We start from the raw sequence: 23667 nt of genomic DNA on the forward strand, positions 1-23667 counted from the left end.
CCCGCACTTCAGACCCCCCCTGCAGGGGGAGGCACAGGAAGGGGGGGGCCGGCCAGGGACGGGCTGGGGAGGGGGGGCCGCGCAGCCCCCCCGGCCATGCTGATTCCAGGGGCCTGACCCCCCCGGCAGCCCCCCCTCCCCCAGCTCTGCGGCCCACCGACTGGGGGGGCCAGCCCAGCCCCCTGGGGACCCCCGGAGAAGTGGGGAGCAACCGGGGGGGCCGGGACGGAGGTGTCGCCGGCCCCCACCGGAGGAACGGGGCGACGGGCCGCAGGGGGGGCGGCCGGGGGACCGGTCGGGCCGGGACCAAGGGCACCATGTCGTCCGGGTCCAAGGAAGGTGGCGGGGGCTCCCCCGCCTACCACCTCCCACACCCACACCCACCCCAGCACGCCCAATATGTGGGCCCCTATCGGCTGGAGAAGACGCTGGGCAAAGGACAGACAGGTGAGCCTAGAACCTAAGCGGACACCTGGGGCGGGGGCGGGGTGCAGGAAGGGGCAGAGGGCGGGACCATGGGTATTTAAAGGGCAGACCCTTGTGTCCCTCATAGAAAAGGGGCTTGAATTCTGAGTTCCAAGTGCCCACGGTGTACCGAGTTGAGAGTCTGACGCTGGGGCCTCGAGAGGGCAGGGGTCTGGGACTTCTGGGTCCTAGGGGTATGGACTACTGTGGCTCAAGTAACCCTATTGGGGCAGATATTGGAGGGGCTTCAGGAAGCACTGGGGAAGTAGGCCCGTTGCGGGTGTGGAGCCCGGGCTAATTCTGCAAGCTGAGGCAGGCGGGTGCTGCAGTACAGCCGCAGGCAGGGTGGAGGTGCAGGCTGGGTGGAGGCGCGTCCATCCAGAGAGAGGCTGCTTTCCGGTCCCTCTTCTCGTTCTCAAAAGGGGCCACTTGCGCTCTGGGCAGCAAGCTGGAGCCCTAGGGTATGAGGTCGACTACACTCTCCCCATTCTGCAGTGTGGAAATAGAATGGAGAGGTGGACTGTAGACAGCTCAGTTCCCAGCCAGGAGTGGCCTGGAAAGCAGAGTTATCTTTGATTGATACTAAAGGCTGAGTGTGGCATGACCACCTCCTTCTAGGCAGGGGGTCGAAGTGAACTGGGAGGCCACCTCCAGTGTACCAGGCTGTGGGTCCTGGGTCACTATGAAGCTGAACTCCAGGCCTGAGATAGGAAAGGGAGGTCAGTCCTTTATATCCTGGTAGTAAGAGTGTGACGTGTTGTTGACCTCAATTTTCAAACTATAGGAGGAGGAGGGGTCAGGAACCTACAATCCTAGGTCTGAGGGAGGAGGGCTGGGGCAAAGACTACTGAGTCTGAGGGAGGAGGGATGAAATCTGGATTCCTGGGACTGAGAAAGTACCGTACACAGCTGATCTGTGGATTCTGAGGAGTGGTCAGGGAGTTTACATGCTTTTTAACCATGGCAGCTAGTTTTTAAGAGTTTAAAAAAAAAAAAAGATAATTGAAGGGTTGGGTTTTGGAAGGAGGTGAGGATGGGGAGGCTTGGGAAAGAAGAAAAATTGAGAGTGTGTTTTGTGAGATTATAGGGCTTCTGAATCTGAAAGGAAAGATGAAGTTGGGCAGACATACCAGAAGGTCAGAGAGTCAGAATGAAAGACCAGGGAAGGCTGGTGGAGGGGGTAGGCAGAGGGTGGACAGTCAGAAGGACCAAAAGTGAGCAGCATGAATGGGAGGGGAGTTGTTTTGTAGGAATGACAGCTGTTGGCTATCAGTTCAAATGCAGAAATTCAGAATAGGAGAAATGGGTAGCCAAGCAAGGGGGGAGACGGGTGTTGACAACTTAAGAGCTATTGGGAGATCCAGGAGAACACTTCATATTTTAAATGATCTCCAGGTCTAGTTAAACTTGGGGTCCACTGCATCACGGGTCAGAAGGTCGCTGTCAAGATCGTGAACAGGGAGAAGCTGTCGGAATCTGTGCTGATGAAGGTAGGTGTGAGTGTGTGTGTGTGTGTGTGTGTGTGTGTGCAAAAGTGTGTGTTTGTAGCAGGAGTGTCCTTTGGTACAGAAGGAAAGGCAGGGAGGTCATGCTGACCTTTTCTCTTGTGTCCCTGGCCCCTCAGGTGGAGAGGGAAATCGCCATTCTGAAGCTCATTGAACACCCGCACGTGCTCAAGCTCCACGACGTCTACGAGAACAAGAAATATTTGTAGGTATTTATAGACGCCCAGCCCCTCCATCCTCCCTCTCCATGGTATAGAGACCTCTCCAGACACAGGACCTTGTTAGTGTGGCCTGGCAAAACTCAAGCTTCTGAGCTAGAGATGTAACTCGATTGGTAGAGTACCTCTGTAGAATGCAGGAAGCGCTGAGTCCAACCCCAGCACTTTAAACTGGTAGTGGCAGCACACATGTACCATCTCACCTCTACTGAGCTGAGGCAGAACTGCCAAAAGGTCAAGGTCATCCTCAGCTACACTGTCGTGTTGGAGGCCAGAATGGGCTACTTTTGAGTGAGAGAGAGAGAGGAGAAGAGAGAGAAAAGAGAAGAGAGAAGAGAGGAGACAGAGAGAGAGAGAGAGAGAGAGAGAGAGAGAGAGAGAGAGAAGAGAAGAGAAGAGAAGAGAAGAGAAGAGAAGAGAAGAGAAGAGAAGAGAAGAACAGAACAGAACAGAACAATTTTTTTGAACTTCTAGGTTGGATCACTGAATGCCCAGTCCTGCCCTTGGGTACAGGAATGTCCCACAATCTACACTCCACCTGATACTACTAATAGTACAACAGAGTAGAGTGGTCCTGAGATCAGAACAAAGGCTGAGCCTCTTGCTGCTATCTTTCTGCCTCAGCCTCAGCTGTACCACCAAGCCCAGCTAGCTGCCTCTTTCTTCCTAAGGCAGTTAGGATTACATTAGCCCAGAAGGAGCCTAAAGGATCCTTCAAAATTCCCACTCTGGGACATCTGAGGTGTCTCCTATCCCAACATCATTTACGATGCCAAGGCTGGCCACCCTAACAGTAGGCCTTCTTTGGAGTCCTGTGTCAGTATCACAAAGTCCATTACCGTCCAGTTAAGATGGGGGGGGGTCAGCTGTCTGGGCTTCAGAGAATGATTCTTTTGTGCACACTCTGGTGGCCCAAAGAACAGCTAGAGTGGACAACAGAAGGGGGGACCAGCCTCACAGTCCCTCTCCCAACCTCACAACCTCCCCCAGGTATAGGATAAAGCCATTAATCCAACATCCATCAGATTGGTAGAGTAGGTTCCCCAAGCAGGAAGCAGTGTACAGCCCCAGGCCCTCATGGGAGTTGTAGTCCTTTGGCTTCCCAGGTGTGGAGGCAAGGAGAAGCCATTGTTTTCACAATTGATGGTTACCATTCCCACTCCACCATCAAAGCTGAGAGAGGGCTCATGAGAGTTTGTTCTTCACATGGGAATCTAACTGGCCAACAGCTCAAAAATCGAGTTTTTGTTTCCTGGGAGCTGATAGGAACTGGAGGTGTAATCTTTCAGAGCCTGATGGGATTTGGAGTCTCCACAATCCAGGTGGCTGATGGGAATTGGGACTGTCTATGTCCCAGAGGCTTATGGGAGTTAGGAGGGTTTTTTTTTCTTTGTTTGGTTGGTTGGTTTTTTTGGTTGGTTGGTTGGTTTTGTTTTAAACTTCTTTAAATTGATGGGAGTTGTAGTTTGTCTTTGGTGTATACTGTAATTGTCACTGCCCAAAAGTGAATGAGAACAGCTAGTGAAAATTAGAGGCTTGGTCTGGGGCTGGGGGAATGGACTGCTAGTGGAGGTAGGGTCTTTATTGCCACCAGAGTTTGGTGTGGATTATGGTTTCTGACCTCAGGTGCCAATGGGGTTGCATTATCTCCAAAAACAATCAAGAGTTTCCTTGGGAATCAATGCCACATGGGACTAGTGGGAATTGAGTCTTGGTTTCCTAGAGACGTGTGGATACTGGAATCATTTTTCCTGGAGGCTTGTGGCAACTGCAGTTGAAATTTCTTCTTTGCAGAGACTGGTGGGATTTGGGGCTTCACTGTTTTCAGAAAAGGGAGACCAGGCCTCCATCCTTCACATGCCCCTTCCAGCCCTCTGCCCCGTCTGTGTCTTTCAGATACTTGGTGCTTGAGCATGTTTCTGGTGGTGAGCTGTTCGACTACCTGGTAAAAAAAGGGAGACTGACACCCAAGGAGGCCCGGAAGTTCTTCCGCCAGATTGTGTCAGCGCTGGACTTCTGCCATAGCTACTCCATCTGGTGAGGGGACAGCTGCAGGGGGGAGATGACTGAGGGTGGCCCAGGATGATGGTTGCTGCAGCCACATGAAGGGCTGAGCAGAAACCAGTGTGGTTAGCCCTCAGCCCTAACCTTTATAAAATTCCTGGTATTGTAACTCAGACCATACAATTTACCCTTTTGAAAAAGTGTACAATTTAGTGGTTTTAAACACATTTTCAGACTTATGCATGGTTGCTATGTAATTTTAGAACTTTCTTTTAAGTAAGCAATGGGGGAGGTTGGAGCCTTGGTGTGCTAGGCAAGCACTACTACCATTTGTGATACATCCCCAACTTTTTTTTTAAGATTTATTTATTTATTTATTTTATATATAGGTACACTGTAGCTGTCTTCAGACACACCAGAAGGGGGCATCAGATCTCATTACAGATGGTTGTGAGCCACCATGTGGTTGCTGGGATTTGAACTCAGGACCTCTGGAAGAGCAGTCAGTGCTCTTAACCACTGAGCCATCTCTCCAGCCCCATCCCCAACTTTTTTTTTCCTTTTTCTTTGTGTGAGAGAGAAATCAGTTTCAATAAGTTCCTCTCTTGTGTAGACTAGGCTGCCCTCAAACTCACTGCAGTCCTCCTGTCTCAGCCTCCTGTTTTTTTTTTGTTTTTTTTTTTGGTTCTTTTTTTCGGAGCTGGGGACCGAACCCAGGGCCTTGCGCTTCCTAGGCAAGGGCTCTACCACTGAGCTAAATCCCCAACCCCTCAGCCTCCTGTTTACTCACATTGCAGATATGTACCACTACACATAGCTCTAGCTGTTTTTCATGTTTTGTACATTTTTTATGGTGTGTGTGAGAGAAAGTGTGCACATGTGTGCAACAGTATGCATGTGGAGGTCATATGACAATTTTTAGGAGCCTGTTCTGTCCACTTGTGGGTCCTAGAGATCAAACCGAGGTCATCAGGTCTGGAAGCAAGTTGTCTCCCACACCCCCAGCCATCTTCCCAGCACTTCTGTGCTACTTATAACTAAGTCAAGGTCACTAGAATTCTACCCGATGGTTTCTTCTAGAAGCTATATAGTTTTAGCTCTTGCATTTAAACCCGGGGTCCCTTTTGAGTTAATAATTGTTTGATATGAGGTAAGAATTGCAGTTCATGTTTATGCATGAGTATCTCTACAGACAGATACTTCTTTTCCTCAATGACCTACCTACCTTTAACCCAGACAAGAGATGATACATGTAGCATTTAGGATGAGGGATCCATACCTGTAGTCCTATCGCCCAGGAGACGGAGGCAGAAGCCCTATTGAGAGTTTGATACCCTGAAAGACCCTATCTTTAAAAACAAAAGGAGATATGGCTAAAGCGATCTCTCAGTGGCTAGAACATGTAATGCAGAGGATCCAAGTTCAAGTCCCGCCTCCCACATCTGAAGCTTCGTAACTGCTGTAAGTCCAGCTCCAGGATCCAGGAAGATGAAGTATCTCTGACCTCACTAGATACCTGCAAACTATGGAATTTCTACATCCCATTTCCCTCCATATTTGACCCTTAAATCTTGAGGAGTTTGGTCCAGGAATAGAAAGGTCCTGAGGGGGGTTGGGGATTTAGCTCAGTGGTAGAGCGCTTGCCTAGCAAGCACAAGGCCCTGGGTTTGGTCCCCAGCTCCGAAAAAAAAAAAAAAAAAAAAAGAAAGAAAGAAAAAGAAAGGTCCTGAGTAAGGAAGTAGTTGTCTGCTTTGAATAACAATGAGTAGCAATGCCTTTCCTTTTCTTTTCTTTTTTTTTAAATATTTTTTTACTTTATGTATGTGAGTACACTGTCAGTATCTTCATGCACACTAGAAGAGGACATCAGATCTTATTCAGATGGTTGGGAGCCACCATGTGGTTGTTGGGAATTGAACTCAGGACCTCTGGAAGAGCAGTCAGTGCTCTTAACCACTGAGCCATCTCTCCAGCCCTTCTTTTTTTTTTTTTTTTTTTTTTTAATTACTTGAAGCATTTTTGTGGCCCAGCACTCAAGAGGGAAAAACAGATCTTTAAAAAGTTTTTAAAAAATTACTTGATATGCACTCCTAATAACAACGACGACAATAGTAATAGCTGGGCATGGTGGTGCATGCCTTTAATCATTGCACTTGGGAGGCAGAGGCAGTCAGATCTCTTGAGTTCGAGGTCATTATGGTCTACAGAGCAAGTCCCTGGACAGCCAGGAGTACATAGAGAAACTGTTTTGTTGTTGCTGTTTTTATTTTTTGCGGGGTGGGGGTGGGGAGTTGATATGGAAGTATTTTAAAGTTTTGGGTAGTAGTAAGACAGAATCTCACAGTGTAGCCCAGGTTGGCCTGGAACTCATACCAATCCTCCTGACTCAGCCTTTAGAATGCTAGGATCACATACATGAGCCAGCATACCTTGCTGTATTTTATTTCTCTTTTTAAAAAAAAAAAAAAAAAACTTATTTATTTGTTTATTTATTTATTTATTTATTTATTTATTTACTGGGGGAAGGGTGCAGGGGCCATGACCCACATGTCGAGGTCAGAAGACAACTCTTGAGTTCTTCCTTCATGTGGCTGCTAGAGATCAATTGTAGGCCATCAGGCTTGGCAGCAAAGACTGTTAGCTGCTGAGCTATCTCAGTGGCCCAACGTTTATATTTCTAATAACTAGTGCAGGGTGGATGTGACAGTACATAATTCTGGAGGCAGAAGCATGTAGAGCTCTGTGAGTTCAGCGACAGCCTGGTCTTATACACTGAGTTCCAGGAGAGCCTAGGGCGTCATAGTAAGACCCTGTCTTAATAAATCAATAAGTGAGTTTTAAGTTGAGGCCGTAGAGATGCTCAGAGGTTGCAAGCACTAGCTGCTCTTTAAGAAGCCCTGGGTCCAATTTTCTGCACCTAAACGGTAGCTCATAATCACAGCTCCATTTCCAGATCAACACCCTCCTCCAACCTCTTCAGGCACCAGGCATCTATCTGCGTGGTGCCAATACATACATATGGGCAAAATACTCATCCACATAAAACAAAATAATTTGAAAGAAAGGAAGGAAAGGAAAAAGAGAAAGCTGAATAGACTTAGGAAGTATAATATGAAGCTAGGTAACCCAATCCAGGGCAGACAGAAAAAATCTGCCTTGAAAAACAAGCAAACAATAAAAGCACAGTAGAGAGCAAGCGAGGAAGATGCTGGATGTCAACTTGTTGCTTCCCGGGCACGCCCATACATAGGTACATGCACATACATAGGTACATGCCCATACATAGGTACATGCCCATACATAGGTACATGCACATACATAGGTACATGCCCATACATAGGTACATGCACATACATAGGTACATGCACATACATAGGTACATGCACATACATAGGTACATGCACATACATACATAGGTACATGCCCATACATAGGTACATGCACATACATAGGTACATGTACATACATAGGTACATGCACATACATAGGTACATGCCCATACATAGGTACATGCACATACATAGGTACATGCACATACTCAAAAAGGAAGAAGAATCGGGCACGATGGCATATGCCTGTTATCTCAGTACCTGTGAGAGTAAGGCAGAAGGATTGATTTCAAATTAGATGTCAGTTTGAGTCTTTGTAGCATGATTCTCTCACACACACACACACACATGTCAAGCTTGATAGGACATTCTATCAGGAGATAACATAAGAGATAAAGGCAAGAAGACCAGGACTTCAAGGCTATCCTCAACTACATGATCAGTGTGAAGCTAGCCTGAGCTACATGAAGTATCTCACTTTAAGAGAGACTGGGTGAGCGAGGATGGGCTTTCCTGGAGCATCCAAAGCTGAACCCTACCTGTCTGCCTTAGTCACAGGGACCTGAAGCCAGAGAACCTGCTGCTGGATGAGAAAAACAACATCCGCATCGCAGACTTTGGCATGGCGTCCCTGCAGGTGGGGGACAGCCTCCTGGAGACCAGCTGTGGGTGAGTGGGCGTCCCTCCACGATGAGCTCCTGGGAAGGAGAGAAGCCGGCTGGGGCTCATAGCCTCTTCTTGCTGTCTCCCTATCCTTCTCTTTCTCCAGGTCCCCCCATTACGCATGTCCAGAGGTGATCAAGGTGAGTGAAGGGTACAGGGAGGTTAAGGGGAGTGGACAGTGGGACAGAAATGCTGTTGAAATGACAACTCTTGCCCTTTCAGGGGGAGAAGTATGATGGCCGCCGGGCAGACATGTGGAGCTGTGGAGTCATCCTGTTTGCCCTGCTTGTGGTGAGGCACCTTTTGCTGCTACCACTGTGTCTATAGAGCAGTGTCACCAAGCAGGGCATAGAACCTTACATGCATCCTCCTCCCACCCCACCCCACCCCCCGCCACATCCTAGAAAGAGAGAGAGAGAAAGTGTGTGTGTGTGTGTGTGTGTGTGTGTGTGTGTGTGTGTGTGTGTGTGCGTGTATAATCGTGCACCAGTACAGGTGTGTGTGTTTGTGAGATTTCCCAAATATGTGTGCGTGTGTGCCTGCATGTACGTGTGTAATCTCTTAAATATTTGTATGCATGTGTGACTGAATGGAGATATATATTTTTTTTCTCATGTGTGTGTGTATATGTATATTTCTCAAATATATGTATTGTGATCCCATAAATGTAAACATATGTGTGATCTCTCCCATGTATGTGTATGGATATGTGTGTGACATCTCCCACATATATGTGTGTATTTTTATAGAGAGCAGTGGTTCTCAACCTTCGTAATGATGCAGCCCTTTATTTAACACAGCTCCTCGTGTCATGGTCCCCCCAACCATTATTTTCATCGCTACTTCGTAACTGTATTTTGCTGCTGTTATGAATTGTAATGTCAATATCTGTGTTTTCCGATGGTCTTAGGCAACCCCTAGGGGTAGGTTGTTTGACCCCCCAAAGGGGTGCCGCGCACAGGTTGAGATGCACTGATACAGAGAGGGTCAGGCGGTGTACCATGCCTCCCAGGCTAGCCTTAAACTCATGGATAGGCAAAGGTGGCTTTGAACTCCTGATTCTCCTGCCTTTACCTCCCAAACGTTTAGGTCACCGGTGTGTACCACCACACTTGGTTTGTGCAGCACTAGCGACTAAACCCAGGGCTTTGCATGTTAGGCCTAGAACGGGCCTCCATCCTTACCAGTTCTGTGGTTCACCTAGTAGATAGCAACACCGCTGTAAACCCTCAGCCCCGTGGTCATTTCTCACACACACTTCCCAGAGCCTCCCTCTGCCCTCTCTCACCCCTTCCCCAGGTGGGTCTTGCGATAAGTGTCCTTCTTCCTGGCCATGGTCTGGGCTCTCAGTGTGCATTTTGTTGCATAATTCTTGAAGCCTTGTCTTCCCTCCAGGTTGGGGCTCATGTCAGTCACTTTCATCTTCGTGCATTTGTTTAGTTGACTCTGAAGACCCAGGGCTGGCCTGTCATAAACCCCTAATTCATTTAAAGCAAACTTTCTCTCTCTCTCTTTTGTTTTTGTTTTTGTTTTTTGAGACAGGGTTTCTCTGTGTAGCCCAGGCTGTCCTAGACTCCCTTTGTAGACCAAGCCTCTGACTCACAGAGACCCACCTGCCTCTGCTTTCTGAGTGCTGAGATTAAAGGGGTGCACCACCATGTCCAGCAGCAAGCTTTCTTCTGAGCATTTCTTAATTAAGGTTTATTTTTGTGTGTGTGTGTGTGTGTGTGTGTGTGTGTGTGTGCGTGTGTGTGTGTGTGTGTGTGTGTACATGAGTGTCTGTTGGAACTAAAAGAGGGTGTCAGACTCCCTGGAGCTGGACTTAGAGGTGGTTATAAGCGTCCTCATGTAGGTGCTGGGAACCGAACTTGGGTCCCCTGGAAAAGCAGTCTGTGCTCTTAACTACTGAGCCATCTCTCCAACCCCCAAGTGTGTTTGTTTCTTTTTAAGATTTTTTTTCCATGTATAGATGCAGGGGTTTGCCTGCATCTATCTGTGAACTATATGCTTGCCTGGTGCCGGTGGGTGCTAGGAAAGGCGTCTGAATCCCCTGGAACTGGAATTATGGGCGATTATGAGGACAGCATGTAGGTGCTGAGAGCCAAACCCAGACCCCTGTGGGAGCAGCAAGTGCTCCTAACTGATGAGCCATCTCTCCAGACACATTTGGGTTTTGGGAGGTTTATTGTTGTTGTTTTGTTTTGTTTTTTTGCTTGTTTGATTGGTTGGTTTATCTTTGGTTTTGAGACAGGGTTTTTCTGTGTAGCCCTGGCTATCCTGGAACTCCCTCTAGACCTGACTGGTCTTGAACTCAAATTTCCCCTGCCTCTGCCTCCCGAATGCTGGGATTAAAGGCTAGGTAGATACCATGCTGGAAGTTGAACCCAGGGCTTTGTGTATACTAGACAAGCTCTCTACCCACTGGGCTAGATCTCCAGACCCAACACTCAGCCTTTTGTCATCAGTAGGGAAAGAACAGAGCTCAGATCACTACTTGCTCATCTTGGACATGTAAGTCACTCTCTTTGTGTAAGCCTCAGTCCTCCTCATCAAATAATTATGTGAACCAAATAATTACATGTGAATAATTATAGTACCAACAATTATGAAGATGTAAATTAAATGCAAGATCCCAGGGTCCCCCTCCAGTCCTGCAAACAGACAAGCAACAAAAAGCACATTACAAACAACTTAGAGTAATGACCGACCTTGGTGAAAAAGGTTGTGAGCAGAGAGTAGAAGGAGCCTAGCTTTGAGCAGAAGCAAGGACCCACTCTTCCAGGACTCACTCTCTGATCACAGTGATTATAAAGTTGGACTTCCGAGAGTAGTGAGGACCAGCTGTGCTGTGGCTGATATTTTTAATCCATCCCATAGCCTTTCCCAATAGAATCCTTACATCCCTTACACAGAGGCGAGAAGCTGAGGCTCACTGCCAGTGCCATCAGGCACCAGAGCCAGAGGCAGGCTGTGTGACTCCAAGACCAGTAAGAAAGTGTCCTCTCCCCATCTACCTGCATTCTTCCATGCCCCTCGATACCAGGGTCAACCATTTAAAACATTTGGGAAAGCCCTCAGACTCAATCTCTCCCAAGAATCCTCCTCTGGTGCCTTAGGTCAAGCCAGACCCCTTTCTTGCTGTCCCAATCCTGAACATTACTTCATCCATTCCACCTGTATTTTCCCCGTTTCTCCTTATTTTTTGTTATTTTAAACACGTATTTATTTGAGGAGAGGGGGTGTGTGCGCTCAAAATGGTATCCAAGGCGCGGGTGAGGGCAGAGGACAGCTAGGAGGAGGCAATTCTTCCCTTCACCATGTAGGTCCCAGGGGTCAACTCTGGTGCATAGGCTCGGCAGCGCATGCCTGGGTTACATATCACGTCAGGGCCCTATTTGAGACAGGTTCTCACATAGCCCAGGCTGGCCTTGACCTCATTATGTAACTGGAGATGACACCGAGCATCTGATCTTCCTGTTCTACCTCGTCCCAGGGCTAGGGTTACAGGTGTCGGTTCCATGTCCCGTTTATGCAGTGCTGGGAATTATGCACAGCTTTGTGCCTGGTAGAAAAGCTCTCTACTGCCAACTGAACACATCCCCAGCCGTCCCCTCCCCCCCTTTTTTTTTCCTTTCTTTCTTTCTTCCTTGTTTGTTTGTGTGTTTGATGTTTGTTTCAGACAGGGTCCTTGTATTTAGACCAGGTAGGCTGGCTTCCAACCAAGCGAGGTTGCCTGCCATTCTACCAAGTTCTGGGATTAAAGGTATGTACTCCCCCACCAGGGCCTCTTTGTTAGTTAGCTAGTTAGTTAGTTTGAGACAGGGTGTCACTGGTAACCATGGCTGGCTTAGAACTCACTGTATACACCAGACTAGCCTCAAACCCACAGAGATCCAGCTGCCTCTGCCTCCTGAGCACTAGAATTACACCATACTGAGCTCTCCCACTTGTTTTATTGGTGTGGCTATTCATTATTTACTTATATATGCTGAGATTAAAGGCATGAGCCACCCAACTTGGTCATCTCTTTCTCCCTTATTCTTTTTCAGACAAGATCTGTAACCCACCCTAGAATTCACTCATGCAGCGCATGAGTGCACGCATGACTGCACTCATGCAGTCCAGGCTGGTCTCAAACCTGCACCAGTCCTCCTGCCTTAGCCTCCTGAGAGCTGGGATTATAAGCGCGCATCACTGCACCTGGCAAATACAGTATGATAAGTATTAGTCTCCAGTGGAATTTCCCACAGTACCGGGGACTGAGAGCACTCTACCACTGAACTATGCAGCCCTGGCTGGCCTAGAATTCACTTAGTAGACCAGGCTGGCTTCAGACTTGCAGTGGTGGTTTTTGTTTTGTTTTAGAGACCACTTGTCCCCTGCAAATCTCTAATATGTAACTTACATATTTGCCTTTGGCAAATTGCTGAGCTTCTTGTGTCTTAATTTCATCATCAAAGGTGAGGATTATGGGCTAGAGAGATGGCTTAGTGGCTAAGAGCATTCACCGCCCTTCCAGAAGATGTGAGGTCAAGTCCCAGTACCCTCATCAGGCACTTCGTAAATGCCTATAACTCCAGCTCCAAAGGATCTGATTCCCTCTTCTGGCTTCCAAAAGTACCTGTGCACACGCGTGCGCGCGCGCGCACACACACACACACACACACACACACACACACATCTAAATAAAAACAAATTTGGAGATGGAAAGGTGGCTCAGCAGTTAAGAGCACTAGATCCTCTTCCAGAGAACCTGGGTCAATTCTGAGCACCTATATGGTGGCTCACAACTGTAATTCCAGTTCCAGGGGATCTGACACCCTCACACAGGATATGCAGGCAGAATACCAAAGTACATAAATAAAAATAAATCACTAGATTTTTTTTTTAATATTTTTTGTTTTTTGCTTTCCAAGACAGGGTTTCTCTCTGTAACCTGGGCTGTCCTAGAACTTGCTCTGTAGACCAGGCTGGCCTCAAACTCACAAAGATCAACCTGCCTCTGCCTCCCGAGTGATGGGATTGAAGGTGTGCATGAGGATTTAGAGCGAGGATTATTTTGGTTTTGATGTATTTTTGTTTTGTTTCTGTTTGGTTTTAATGTGGTTTTTGTTTGTGGCAGTGTGTAAAATCACCTAGGTTGGCCCCAAGCTCACTATGTAACCGGAAATGATCTTGAACTTCTGATCCTCCTGCCTCTACCTCCCAGGTTCTGGGCTTGTAGGCTGTGTCACCACACTGGTGCTGGGAGTGGGACCCAGGGCTTCATGGAAGTTAGGCAAGCACTTCACCAGCTGGACTACATCTCCAGCCCATGTAGGTGAGGATACTAAGTGTCCTCCCAAACTCTCAATCTTTTTTTAAAGATTATATCTATGTGAGTACACTGTAGCTGTCTCAGATACACCAGAAGAGGTATAGAATCCCATTACAGATGGTTGTAAGTCACCATGTGGTTGCTGGGGATTGAACTCAGGACCTCTGGAAGGGCAGTCAGTGGTTTTTTTTTGTTGTTGTTTGTTTTTTTTTTCTTTTTTCTTTTTTTCGGAGCTGGGGACCGAACCCAGGGCCTTGCGTTTGCTAGGCAAGCGCTCTAAGCAGTCAGTGTTCTTAACCGCTGAGCCATCTCTCCAGCCCATCATCTGGACAGTCTTAAGCTCCACCTAAGGCAGTGACACTCAGTCTTCCCGAAGCTCTGGCCCTTTGTATGGTTCTTCATGTACAGTTGTGGTGACCCCCGACCGTAAAGTTGTTTTGGTTGCTACTCCATAGCTGTGATTTTACTACTGTTACGAACTGAAGTGCAAACATCTGTGTTTTCTGATGGTGTTAGATGACCCCTGTGAGAAGGTCATTTGACCTGCCAATGGGTCATGACCCACAGGTTGAGAAACACTGCCATAAAGAAAGACCCAATGGTGTTGCTCACTTGGCGGATTGCTTGCCCAGGACACTGAAGCCTCTGGTTCCATCCCCCAAACTACATAAACTGGTCCTGGTGGTGCATGCAGCCCACAGGTTGAGAACCACTGACCTCAGGGTTCTTGATGATGTCTTGCACAGGGGGCGCTGCCCTTCGATGATGACAACCTACGACAGCTACTAGAGAAGGTGAAACGTGGTGTCTTCCACATGCCGCACTTCATCCCTCCAGACTGCCAGAGCCTCCTGAGAGGGATGATTGAAGTGGAGCCCGAGAAAAGGCTCAGTGTAAGCAGGGAGGAACTGGTGGAAGAGAAATGGCTCCTGAGATGGCAGAATCCTGGGAGAGCTTCCTGGGCCTGCCTGTAAATCCTGGGATTGACTGAGTTTGTTGGTTAAGTGACAAGCCCAAGAACCAGCAATACCTAAAAACTAGACAATCATTCCCAAGTTAGACCGAGGATCTCAGGCCTTGGGGACGGTGGGTTGAGGGTTGAGGCAGGGGTTGAAAATGCTGGCACTGTGCATGCAGGAAACTGCTACGGGGGGGGGGGGAGTTAAAAATGGTCAGTCTACAGGTGCTTTACCACCACTAGGGGAAGACATGATATCACTCTGCCTCAGATTGGGAAATGATGGGTCAGTGACCTCCCAGAGCCAATGCTAATCAATTTTACTTAATTGCTCACCTTCTGTTTGTATATGACCTAATTTCTGCTTCTCTGTGACCCACCCCTTCACAGCTGGAGCAAATTCAGAAACATCCTTGGTATCTGTGAGTAGGAGGGAATTCAGCAGTTGGGTACCCGAGGGAGGTAGGGCACTGGGGTCAGAATACAGAGAAAGGTGGAGGGTGGGATGCGATGTTCCTGATGGTGGGGTGGGATGGAGGGAACTACAGTCTGAAACTTCAGAGTACAGGCAGAGGACAAAGCTAAAAAGAGGCCAGGGTGTGGAGACCAGAGGCGGGTGTGGAGAATCCAGCACTCTTGAGTCAGAGAACTGGACCCCCTGAGTCTAAGGAAGTAAAGCTGGAGAGCCAGAATCTCCAGATCCTGGGATGAGTAGTCTGGGCATAGGACATAAACCTAGGATGATAAAGTCTCTATTACAGATGCTGTTTTCTCCAAAGCATTTGTTCCTGCACCATTCCAGGGGCGGGAAACACGAACCAGACCCTTGCCTGGAGCCAGCCCCAGGCCGCAGAGTAGCCATGCGGAGCCTGCCTTCCAATGGCGAGCTGGACCCTGACGTTCTGGAAAGCATGGCATCTCTGGGCTGCTTCAGAGACCGAGAGCGGCTACACAGAGAACTGCGAAGCGAGGAGTAAGAGCTCCTAAAATCGGGGTTGGGGATTTAGCTCAGTGGTAGAGCACTTGCCTAGCAAGCGCAAGGCCCTGGGTTCGGTCCCCAGCTCTGGAAAAAAAAAAAAAAAAAAAAAAAAAAGAGCTCCTAAAATCCTTTTCAGCAGCGCCCCACTATACAGGATGAATGGGTTGTGGCAGTTCCCTATGTAGCCTGAAGGGGGCGAGCTGCATCCACTTTTAGGGACAAAATTTAGGGAGCAATTGCAGTCTGGAAATACTCAGAGAAAGTATTAATGCTGAGACAGGCATGGATGGTGTCTTCGTTACTTAGAACTTAATAAGTACTTAAGTCGTGATGTACATTGGACCATAGGAAGCCAACTATGTTGGCTTATGTGAAAAAAATGACATTCTGGGTCCAAAAAGAGAAATAAGACCTGAACACCTGTGTCTGAGGGAGGACAGCTAGGGGCTTGGACTGGAGGGACTGTGGTGCAGTGGGCTCGAAAGTCTAAAGGAGAAGGACGGGGGTCTGGGCTCCTTGGTCCACGGGAGAAGGCCTGCACTTGTGCCCTTGGATATGGGGGCAGATCTATGAGGTGGCCTGAGCTGGAAGAGCCACAGCAGAGGGAAGGGAGAGAGAGAGAGGGGGAGGGGAGGAGAGAGGGAGGAGAGAGGGAGGAGTGGGAGAGGGAGAGGGGGAGGGAGAGAGGAAGGAAGGAAGAGGAGGTCTTATTCAGATACAAACTTCCTCATTTTACATGGTTGTTTTGTTTTTCATTGCTTTTAATTATGTATGGGAGGAGGGTGTAAAGACCAGAGGATAACTTGGCAGGAGCTTGGTCCTCTCTCTCCACCACGTGGGTCCCAGGGATCAAACTTTAGTAGCAAAGCACCTTTATCCATCTCTCCAGCCCTGGGTACTGTTGCTGACCTCGGTCCTCCCTTAACCGCCTCCCTCTTCCCTGTCTTAGGGAAAACCAAGAAAAGATGATCTATTATTTGCTTTTGGATCGGAAAGAGCGGTACCCTAGCTGTGAAGACCAGGACCTGCCTCCTCGGAATGATGTTGGTAAGAAGACAGATAGGGCAGTCCAGATCCTAGGATTCCTGAGGGAGGAGGATGCTGTAGGCCCTGAAAGTCTATGTTTAGACAACTAGACATGAGAACCTCTCTCTGCTCTGGGTCTTAGTTTCCACGTCTGTTTACAAGGCAGTCATATATATTCTGTGTATACCTGGGCAAACTTACCTACTGGGTGGGTGACTAACTCTCCCTCAGACCCACCTCGGAAGCGTGTGGATTCCCCCATGCTGAGCAGACACGGGAAACGGAGGCCAGAGCGGAAGTCCATGGAAGTCCTCAGCATCACAGATGCTGGGAGTGGTGGCTCCCCGGTGCCTACCAGAAGGGCCTTGGAGATGGCCCAGCACAGTCAGAGGTGAGAGAGAGGCTGTCCCCTCTGGAAGAATCTTCAGTCCCAGAATATAGAGGGAGCAGAGCATTGTAACCTCCTGTGCCTGGTCCCTCATCTGGGAGGACATGGAAATAGAGAAACAGCTGAACCTTCTGAAACTCTCTCAGATAATTTTTTTTTTAACCCTGTAAACAGATCCCGCAGCGTCAGTGGAGCATCCACTGGTCTGTCCTCCAGCCCTCTAAGCAGCCCAAGGGTAAGACTAGACCCTCAAAAAATTAAGAGAAATCAACAGAAAATACAATTCCATGAGACATTCTTGCCCAAGAAGTGTCAAAGACACCATTTTTTCTTCTCAGGGTTGGGTTTGTATATGCCTGAGGGGTTTTAATCATTTATCAGAAGTTCTTTGAGTACCTTCAGCATGCCAGTCTCTGCTAGGCAGTCTTAGTGGGTTGGTTGGAGACAGTGCACGTGCCTCAAATCCAGAGCGTGGATGGGGCTGATTGAACTACAACTCCCAGCATGTCTTGCAGTCCTCCCCAGCGAGTCTGTCTTAGTAATACTCCCAAACACAATTCCCTCCGGGAAGTTGAAGTCCGAATTCTCACTAGGTCCTACTTGTCTGCAGAGTCCGGTCTTTTCCTTCTCACCGGAGCCAGGCGTTGGAGATGAGGCTAGAGGTGGAGGCTCCCCAACTTCCAAAACACAGACGCTGCCTTCTCGGGGCCCCAGAGGTGGGGGCGCTGGAGAGCAGCCACCACCTCCCAGTGCCCGTTCCACGCCCTTGCCTGGACCACCAGGCTCCCCGCGCTCCTCCGGCGGAACCCCCTTGCACTCACCTCTGCACACGCCTCGAGCCAGCCCTACCGGGACTCCAGGAACTACACCACCTCCCAGCCCAGGCGGTGGCGTCGGGGGAGCCGCCTGGAGAAGTCGTCTCAACTCCATCCGCAACAGCTTCCTGGGCTCCCCTCGCTTCCACCGGCGCAAGATGCAGGGTAAGGGTCTCAGCAGATGCTGGTCTGGGTTTGGCAACTGCTGGCTTCTAATGTGGTTAGGAGGGGCTAAACGTCTTGTCATACAGGAAATTTCTTGGGGGTCTTTAGGAAAGAGCCTGCTTCCCAAGTCCCAACACGAATAGCGATGATAAAGTTTGGAGAGAGACAGGTTTGGGGGCTGGAGGGACATGGGAACATGTCCTGCCACAGTGTACTCTTCTTGGTAGCCTACTCATTGGTCCATAGGGACTTAGTACCCACCCTGGTAGCACCACTGCCTATCCTGAAGGACTAGATCAGACTACTGAAGTTAGGGTTTGCCATTTGGGAGATGACTGAACCCACAGGGTGCTGGATGATAAATAATAAGTAAGTGCTGACTACTCTCTCCTCTCCCAAACTAGTCCCTACCGCTGAGGAGATGTCCAGTTTGACACCAGAATCCTCTCCAGAGTGAGTTCAACAAGGGAAGGAACTAAGTGGGAACCAAGGGGACTTGTCTCTTAGTGTCTTCTTGACCCTCCTCCTTCTATCTGTCCCCTTCCACCCAGGCTGGCAAAACGCTCCTGGTTCGGGAATTTCATCTCCTTGGACAAAGAAGAACAAATATTCCTCGTGCTAAAGGACAAACCTCTCAGCAGCATCAAAGCGGACATTGTCCATGCCTTTCTGTCGGTAAGAGTCCTGGCATCCCTATTGACTGCAAAGCTACACCCCCCTAACACTCTATCCCTGGCCTGATTTACTTCTGAGATTCATGGGATTTGTAGTTTTCCAGCAAGAGGTGGACTTGGTTACTATGGCACAGGGAGGCAGGAACAGATGATTGGGCCCACAGCCTAAAAGCAGTGAATAAAGAACCTAAATAACAGGGCTGGAAAGATGGCTTAGAGGTCAAGAGCAACACTGTCTGCTCTTCCAGAGGTCCTGAGTTCAATTCCCAGCAACCACATGGTAGCTCACAACCATCTATAATCAGATCTGGTGCCTTCTTCTGGCCTGCAGGAGTACATGCAGGCAGAAAACTGTATGATGTATACATTATAAATAAATAAACGTGTAACAGGTTCCTGAGTACCAGTGAAAAATGCGCGAGTCACCATGCCATGCCAAAAGATCTGAGGAGAAAACTTTCTCTATGAACCTTAACGCTTCCTACTTACTACCAGTCATAGCCCTTTTGGAATTTTCAGATGAATTTAGGATGCATTCTTCTGATCATAGGGCAGAGGATCTATAGAAGGTGAGGCAGTGGCAGTGGGTCCTCCCAAGGCCTACTTTGTTATCTCTTACCATTACCATTGTGATGGGCCTTGTTCCTTGTCCAGAGCCAGGTGTAGAACAGTCATCTGTTCCTTAGATTTACCTCATCCTTATTTATATTCTTACCTTCTAGATCCCTAGCCTGAGTCACAGTGTGCTGTCACAGACCAGCTTCAGGGCCGAATACAAGGCCAGCGGTGGCCCCTCTGTCTTCCAGAAGCCTGTCCGCTTCCAGGTGGACATCAGCTCCTCTGAGGGTCCAGAACCCTCACCCCGAAGAGATGGTAGCAGTGGAGGTGGCATCTACTCAGTCACCTTCACTCTCATCTCCGGTGAGTTCCTCTTGACCAGCTTTGGGGTAAACGGGATCTCTAAAATAGGATCTCAGCACAGGAAGGCAGCAAGAAGGGGAATCAGCACAGAATGCTCTGGTTCTGTGGGTGCCCCTGTCCCCAACACACATACAACACACACGCTTTCCCTTCCCAGTCTTTCCATCACATGTATTTTGAAAATAGTTCATGGGTATCAGGGATCACTCATTTCACAAAGGGAACAAAACCACAGAGTGCTTCTTGCTACCTTTTCATCTCCATTTTCTAATAGAAGAGCGAGCATGCTAGCCTCAAACATCAGGGCCCTGCCCAGAGCAGACATCACCAGTCTATCCATGGAGTTCTTCCTGCACTCAGCTGAGCTGTAGCCTCAGAATTTTAACTCTAGGCAGCCATGACTAATCAAAAGTTAGCCTGAGGGCTGGAGAGATGGCTCAGTGGTTAAGAGCACTGACTGCTCTTCCAGAGGTCCTGAGTTCAAATCCCAGCAACCACATGGTGGCTCACAACCATCTATAATGGGATCTGATGCCCTCTTCTGGTGTGACTGAAGATAAGAGACACTGTGCTCACATACATACATAAACAAACAAACAAACAAACAAATAAATAAAAGAGCCTGAGAGAGGAAAAACTGCAGAGATAAGTTTTTTTCCAATTCTTGGTTACTGGTAACCAACTTTAATATGTTATGATCAGGAGGTGAGTTTACTCTAAGAGTTTCTAAATCAGGCTGCAATGTGTGTGTGTGACACAGTAATCACGTGGCAGTCAAAGGACAGTTTTGGGGAATCAGTTCTCTCCAACTGTGTGGGCCCCTGGGATTGAACTCAGGTTGTAAGGCTTGACAACAAATACTTTTACCCATTGAACTGTTCTGCCAGCCAAGATTTTTGTTGTTTTAGGTTGGGGTTTTTGTTTGTTTGTTTTTGATGTTTTTTGTTTGTCTTTTTTGTTTGTTTGTTTGTTTCTCTCACTTATCTTTCTATGTTAAAAAATGTTTATTTTATATGTATGGGTATTTTTTCTGCATTAATGTTTGTGCATGACATGTGTACCATAAAAAGGTATCAGATTTCCTGGGGCTGGAGTAACAGGTAGTTGTGAGCCACCATGTGGGTGCTAAGAATCAAACTCAAGCCCTCTGGAAGAGTGACCATTGCCCTTGCACACTGAGTCATCTCTCCAGCCCCTCACGTGTTTTTTTTACCTGGCCCCCCACATCCTTAAGGAAAGTTAAATGAGCGACAACATCTATTTTAAATAGAAGCCAACACCTATTGCTATAATCAAATGAAGATGTCTGGGTGCAAAAGTATTCCTTAAGGGCAAGATCCATCTGGAGAACCAGTTAATGATGTGGGTCCCAACAGAGTCAGGAAAATTAACCCAAAAGGAGGACAGTCTTGCTTATGGAGGGACCTTGCCTGCCCCAACTCTCAGTCACTGTGTTTCCTGATTGCCCATCTTATCTCAGGTCCTAGCCGTCGGTTCAAGCGTGTGGTAGAGACCATCCAGGCACAGTTGCTGAGTACTCATGACCAGCCCTCCGTGCAGGCCTTGGCAGGTAGGTGACAGATGTGTGAGGGCACACATCCAGGGTGACCAGTGCAAGCTCAAGTCTCCCTCTGCTTCTCTTAGGCTGGCCCACTTCTTGGACTTTTGGCTACTGTCTTGCTGAGGTCTCCCCTGTACTGTTGGAAATAGCTTTCCCCCAAGAGGCTGGGGTCAAAGAAAGGAATTTCTCAGCCACCTGAAGACCCTAAAATGACAGTGGTTCCCAAGTTGGGAGCAATGGTACCACAGAGCCCTGGAGCCAGATCTGCCACCAGGAACTAGGGGCTAAAACCTGGGGAAATAGAACAGGTTGGTGGCCTTCTTGGTAGGACCCAAATGCCACTGTCATAGAAGGACATAGTTTTCCTGTGATATCCAGGGAGCAGAGCAGAGGGTAGGCCTCAGGGAAGTGTTTGTAATTCATTCAAGTTTCCATAAGAGAATAACATAAACTAACCAGAGGTTAGTTCAGAGGTAGACTGTTTACCTAGCAATGAGAAAGGTCCTGGATTCAATCCCCAGGAGAAAAAAAAATGCAAATAAACTTGATCTGGGTGGCTGTTTTGACTTGTTTTGTTTGAGACAGGTTTTCTTTGTGAAGCCTTGGCTGTCCTGGAACTCTCTCTGTAGACCAGGCTGGCTTTGAACTCAGAGATCTGCTTGCCTCTGCCTCCCAAGTGCTGGGATTAAAGGGGCATGTCATCACCATACAAGTGAATTGGTTGATGTTTTAAGCCGTAAGAAACTGAGTATGGAAATGCATACATGCTTGCAGTCCAAACGTTGAAGAAGGTGAGGCAGGGAGATTGCCACAAACTCAAGTCTATCCTGAGAGACTAGTTCCAGGCCATGTTGGCCACTTAATAAAATTGTTTAAAAGCAGCAAGCGGGCTGAGGCAGTAGCTCAGATATAGAGTCCAGCGTGCACCGTATTCTGGGTTCAATCCTAGCACCACGTAAACCAGAAGTGACATGGCACGGCTGCTGTAAATGTCAGCCAGCACTTCAGAGGTGGGGTCTGGAGCATCAGGAGTTCAGAGTCATCCCCATCTGTATGTATCAAATTCAAGATCAGACAGATATTCATGAGACCCTGTCTCAAAAATAAAAATCTTTCATTTTTTTTTTTTTTTAAAGATTTATTCATTTATTATATACAAGTACACTGTAGCTGTCTTCAGATACACCAGAAGAGGGCATCAGATCTCTTTACAGATGGTTGTGAGCCACCATGTGGTTGCTGGGAATTGAACTCAGGACCTCTGGAAGAGTAATCGGGTGCTCTTAACCGCTGAGCCATCTCTCCAGCCCATCTTTCATTTTTTTAAATTAGTTTTTTTTTTCAATAGCAGTTTTGGGCAATGCTAGTGCATGCCTTAAATCCTAGCACTCAGGAGACAGAGGCAGGTGCACTCTTGAGTTTGAAACCAGCATGGTCTACAGAGTAGGTTCCAGGACAGCCAGGGCTACATGGAGAATTCTGGTCTCAAAAATACAAACAAATAAACAAATACATAAATAAATAAAATAAAAATAGTATTATTTATTTTACATATATGGGTGTTTTTGCCTGCATGTCTATGCACCATGTACATGCATGGTGCATGTGGAAGGCAGAAGAAGGTATCATATCCCGAGTTACAGAAGGTTGTGATCTGAAATGCTTGTCCTCTGGAAGAGCAGCCAGGACTCCTAGCCATTAAGCCATTTCTTCAACTCAGGAATTTTTGTTCATAGACTGGAAGTCCAAGGTCAATGCAGCAAGAGAGATTTTTGTGTCTGTCTACAGCTCATTTCCACGTTCTCAGAGGGCCTCTGTGTCTCTAACATGGTAGAAGGACAAAGGGGTAATTTGTATTTTGGTTTTTTTCCAAACTTGGCCTCATATATCCCAGACTGGTCTGAAGCTTGGAATGTAGTTTCAGATGGTTTCGAACTCCTGGTCCTCCTGCCTCTGTCCCAGCTGCTGGGATTACAGGCGTGAACTAGCAGTCTGGCTTTCACTGAGGCTCTTTATCATTTCAGGGCACTAATCCCACAGGCCCTACGGACTGAGGGGTGATAGTTTCAGCGTGTAAATCATGGGGGACACAACATTAGCCTGTAGTAAAGGTGTGTCTGCCACAGCAACCAGAGCTACAAAGATGAGAATTCCGTGTGAATGAAAGGTTTGCTGAGTCCCGCAGGCTCCATTGTAGGGTGTGCATACTAGGTACACAAGAGTCTAGTGAGATCAGCTGAGCACCCCTCTGCCTCTGTTCCCTGTAGAAGGGATCAGGCAAAGAGAATCTAGAATGAATATAGCGGCCATCGGAGGATACTAGCGGCTTGACTCTCAGCAGGGCTAGTCTTGACTTTGGGTTCAGCATGTATGGCTGCCACTAGTAAGTGACCTCAACGGTGACTCCTGAAACAATGCAATTTTCAGCCTGCTGTCCTGTCTTCCTGAGAGCTGCCCTCTCTTGCCCTGCAGTTCCTACCTTTACTGTAGCCACTTCCTCCAGAACCAGTAACACAGTTCTGCCCCTGACATTACTGGTTCATTTAAGGACTTAGGTGACTAAACTAGGTCTGCCCAGGTAATCCAAGGTAGTCTTCCCCCCACACAGGGATTATCCTGAATCACAACACATAGTCTCAACATCGTTACAGGTTCCCAGCTTTAGTGAACATCTGTCAG

At 48.0% G+C, this 23667-nt stretch overlaps 1 protein-coding gene across 1 annotated transcript in view; it reads left to right on the forward strand.

Annotated features, from left to right (window-relative positions):
- Brsk1 (BR serine/threonine kinase 1) overlaps positions 1 to 23667 on the forward strand; it is a 26522-nt gene continuing 2855 nt past the window's right edge. Inside the window, exons 1-18 of the mRNA XM_032894486.1 lie at positions 1 to 447; positions 1861 to 1955; positions 2090 to 2175; positions 4085 to 4225; positions 8074 to 8190; positions 8291 to 8324; positions 8407 to 8475; positions 14248 to 14394; positions 14850 to 14881; positions 15262 to 15432; positions 16388 to 16485; positions 16696 to 16855; positions 17027 to 17087; positions 17463 to 17832; positions 18237 to 18285; positions 18384 to 18507; positions 19229 to 19427; positions 20908 to 20997. Of these exons, the coding sequence (XP_032750377.1) occupies positions 318 to 447; positions 1861 to 1955; positions 2090 to 2175; positions 4085 to 4225; positions 8074 to 8190; positions 8291 to 8324; positions 8407 to 8475; positions 14248 to 14394; positions 14850 to 14881; positions 15262 to 15432; positions 16388 to 16485; positions 16696 to 16855; positions 17027 to 17087; positions 17463 to 17832; positions 18237 to 18285; positions 18384 to 18507; positions 19229 to 19427; positions 20908 to 20997 (2173 nt within the window). The 5' untranslated portion in view covers positions 1 to 317. The remainder of the gene's footprint in view (positions 448 to 1860; positions 1956 to 2089; positions 2176 to 4084; positions 4226 to 8073; positions 8191 to 8290; positions 8325 to 8406; positions 8476 to 14247; positions 14395 to 14849; positions 14882 to 15261; positions 15433 to 16387; positions 16486 to 16695; positions 16856 to 17026; positions 17088 to 17462; positions 17833 to 18236; positions 18286 to 18383; positions 18508 to 19228; positions 19428 to 20907; positions 20998 to 23667) is intronic.

The sequence above is a fragment of the Rattus rattus genome, chromosome 2 (genome assembly GCF_011064425.1).
Source record: "Rattus rattus isolate New Zealand chromosome 2, Rrattus_CSIRO_v1, whole genome shotgun sequence".
Classification (NCBI taxonomy): Eukaryota; Metazoa; Chordata; class Mammalia; order Rodentia; family Muridae; genus Rattus; species Rattus rattus.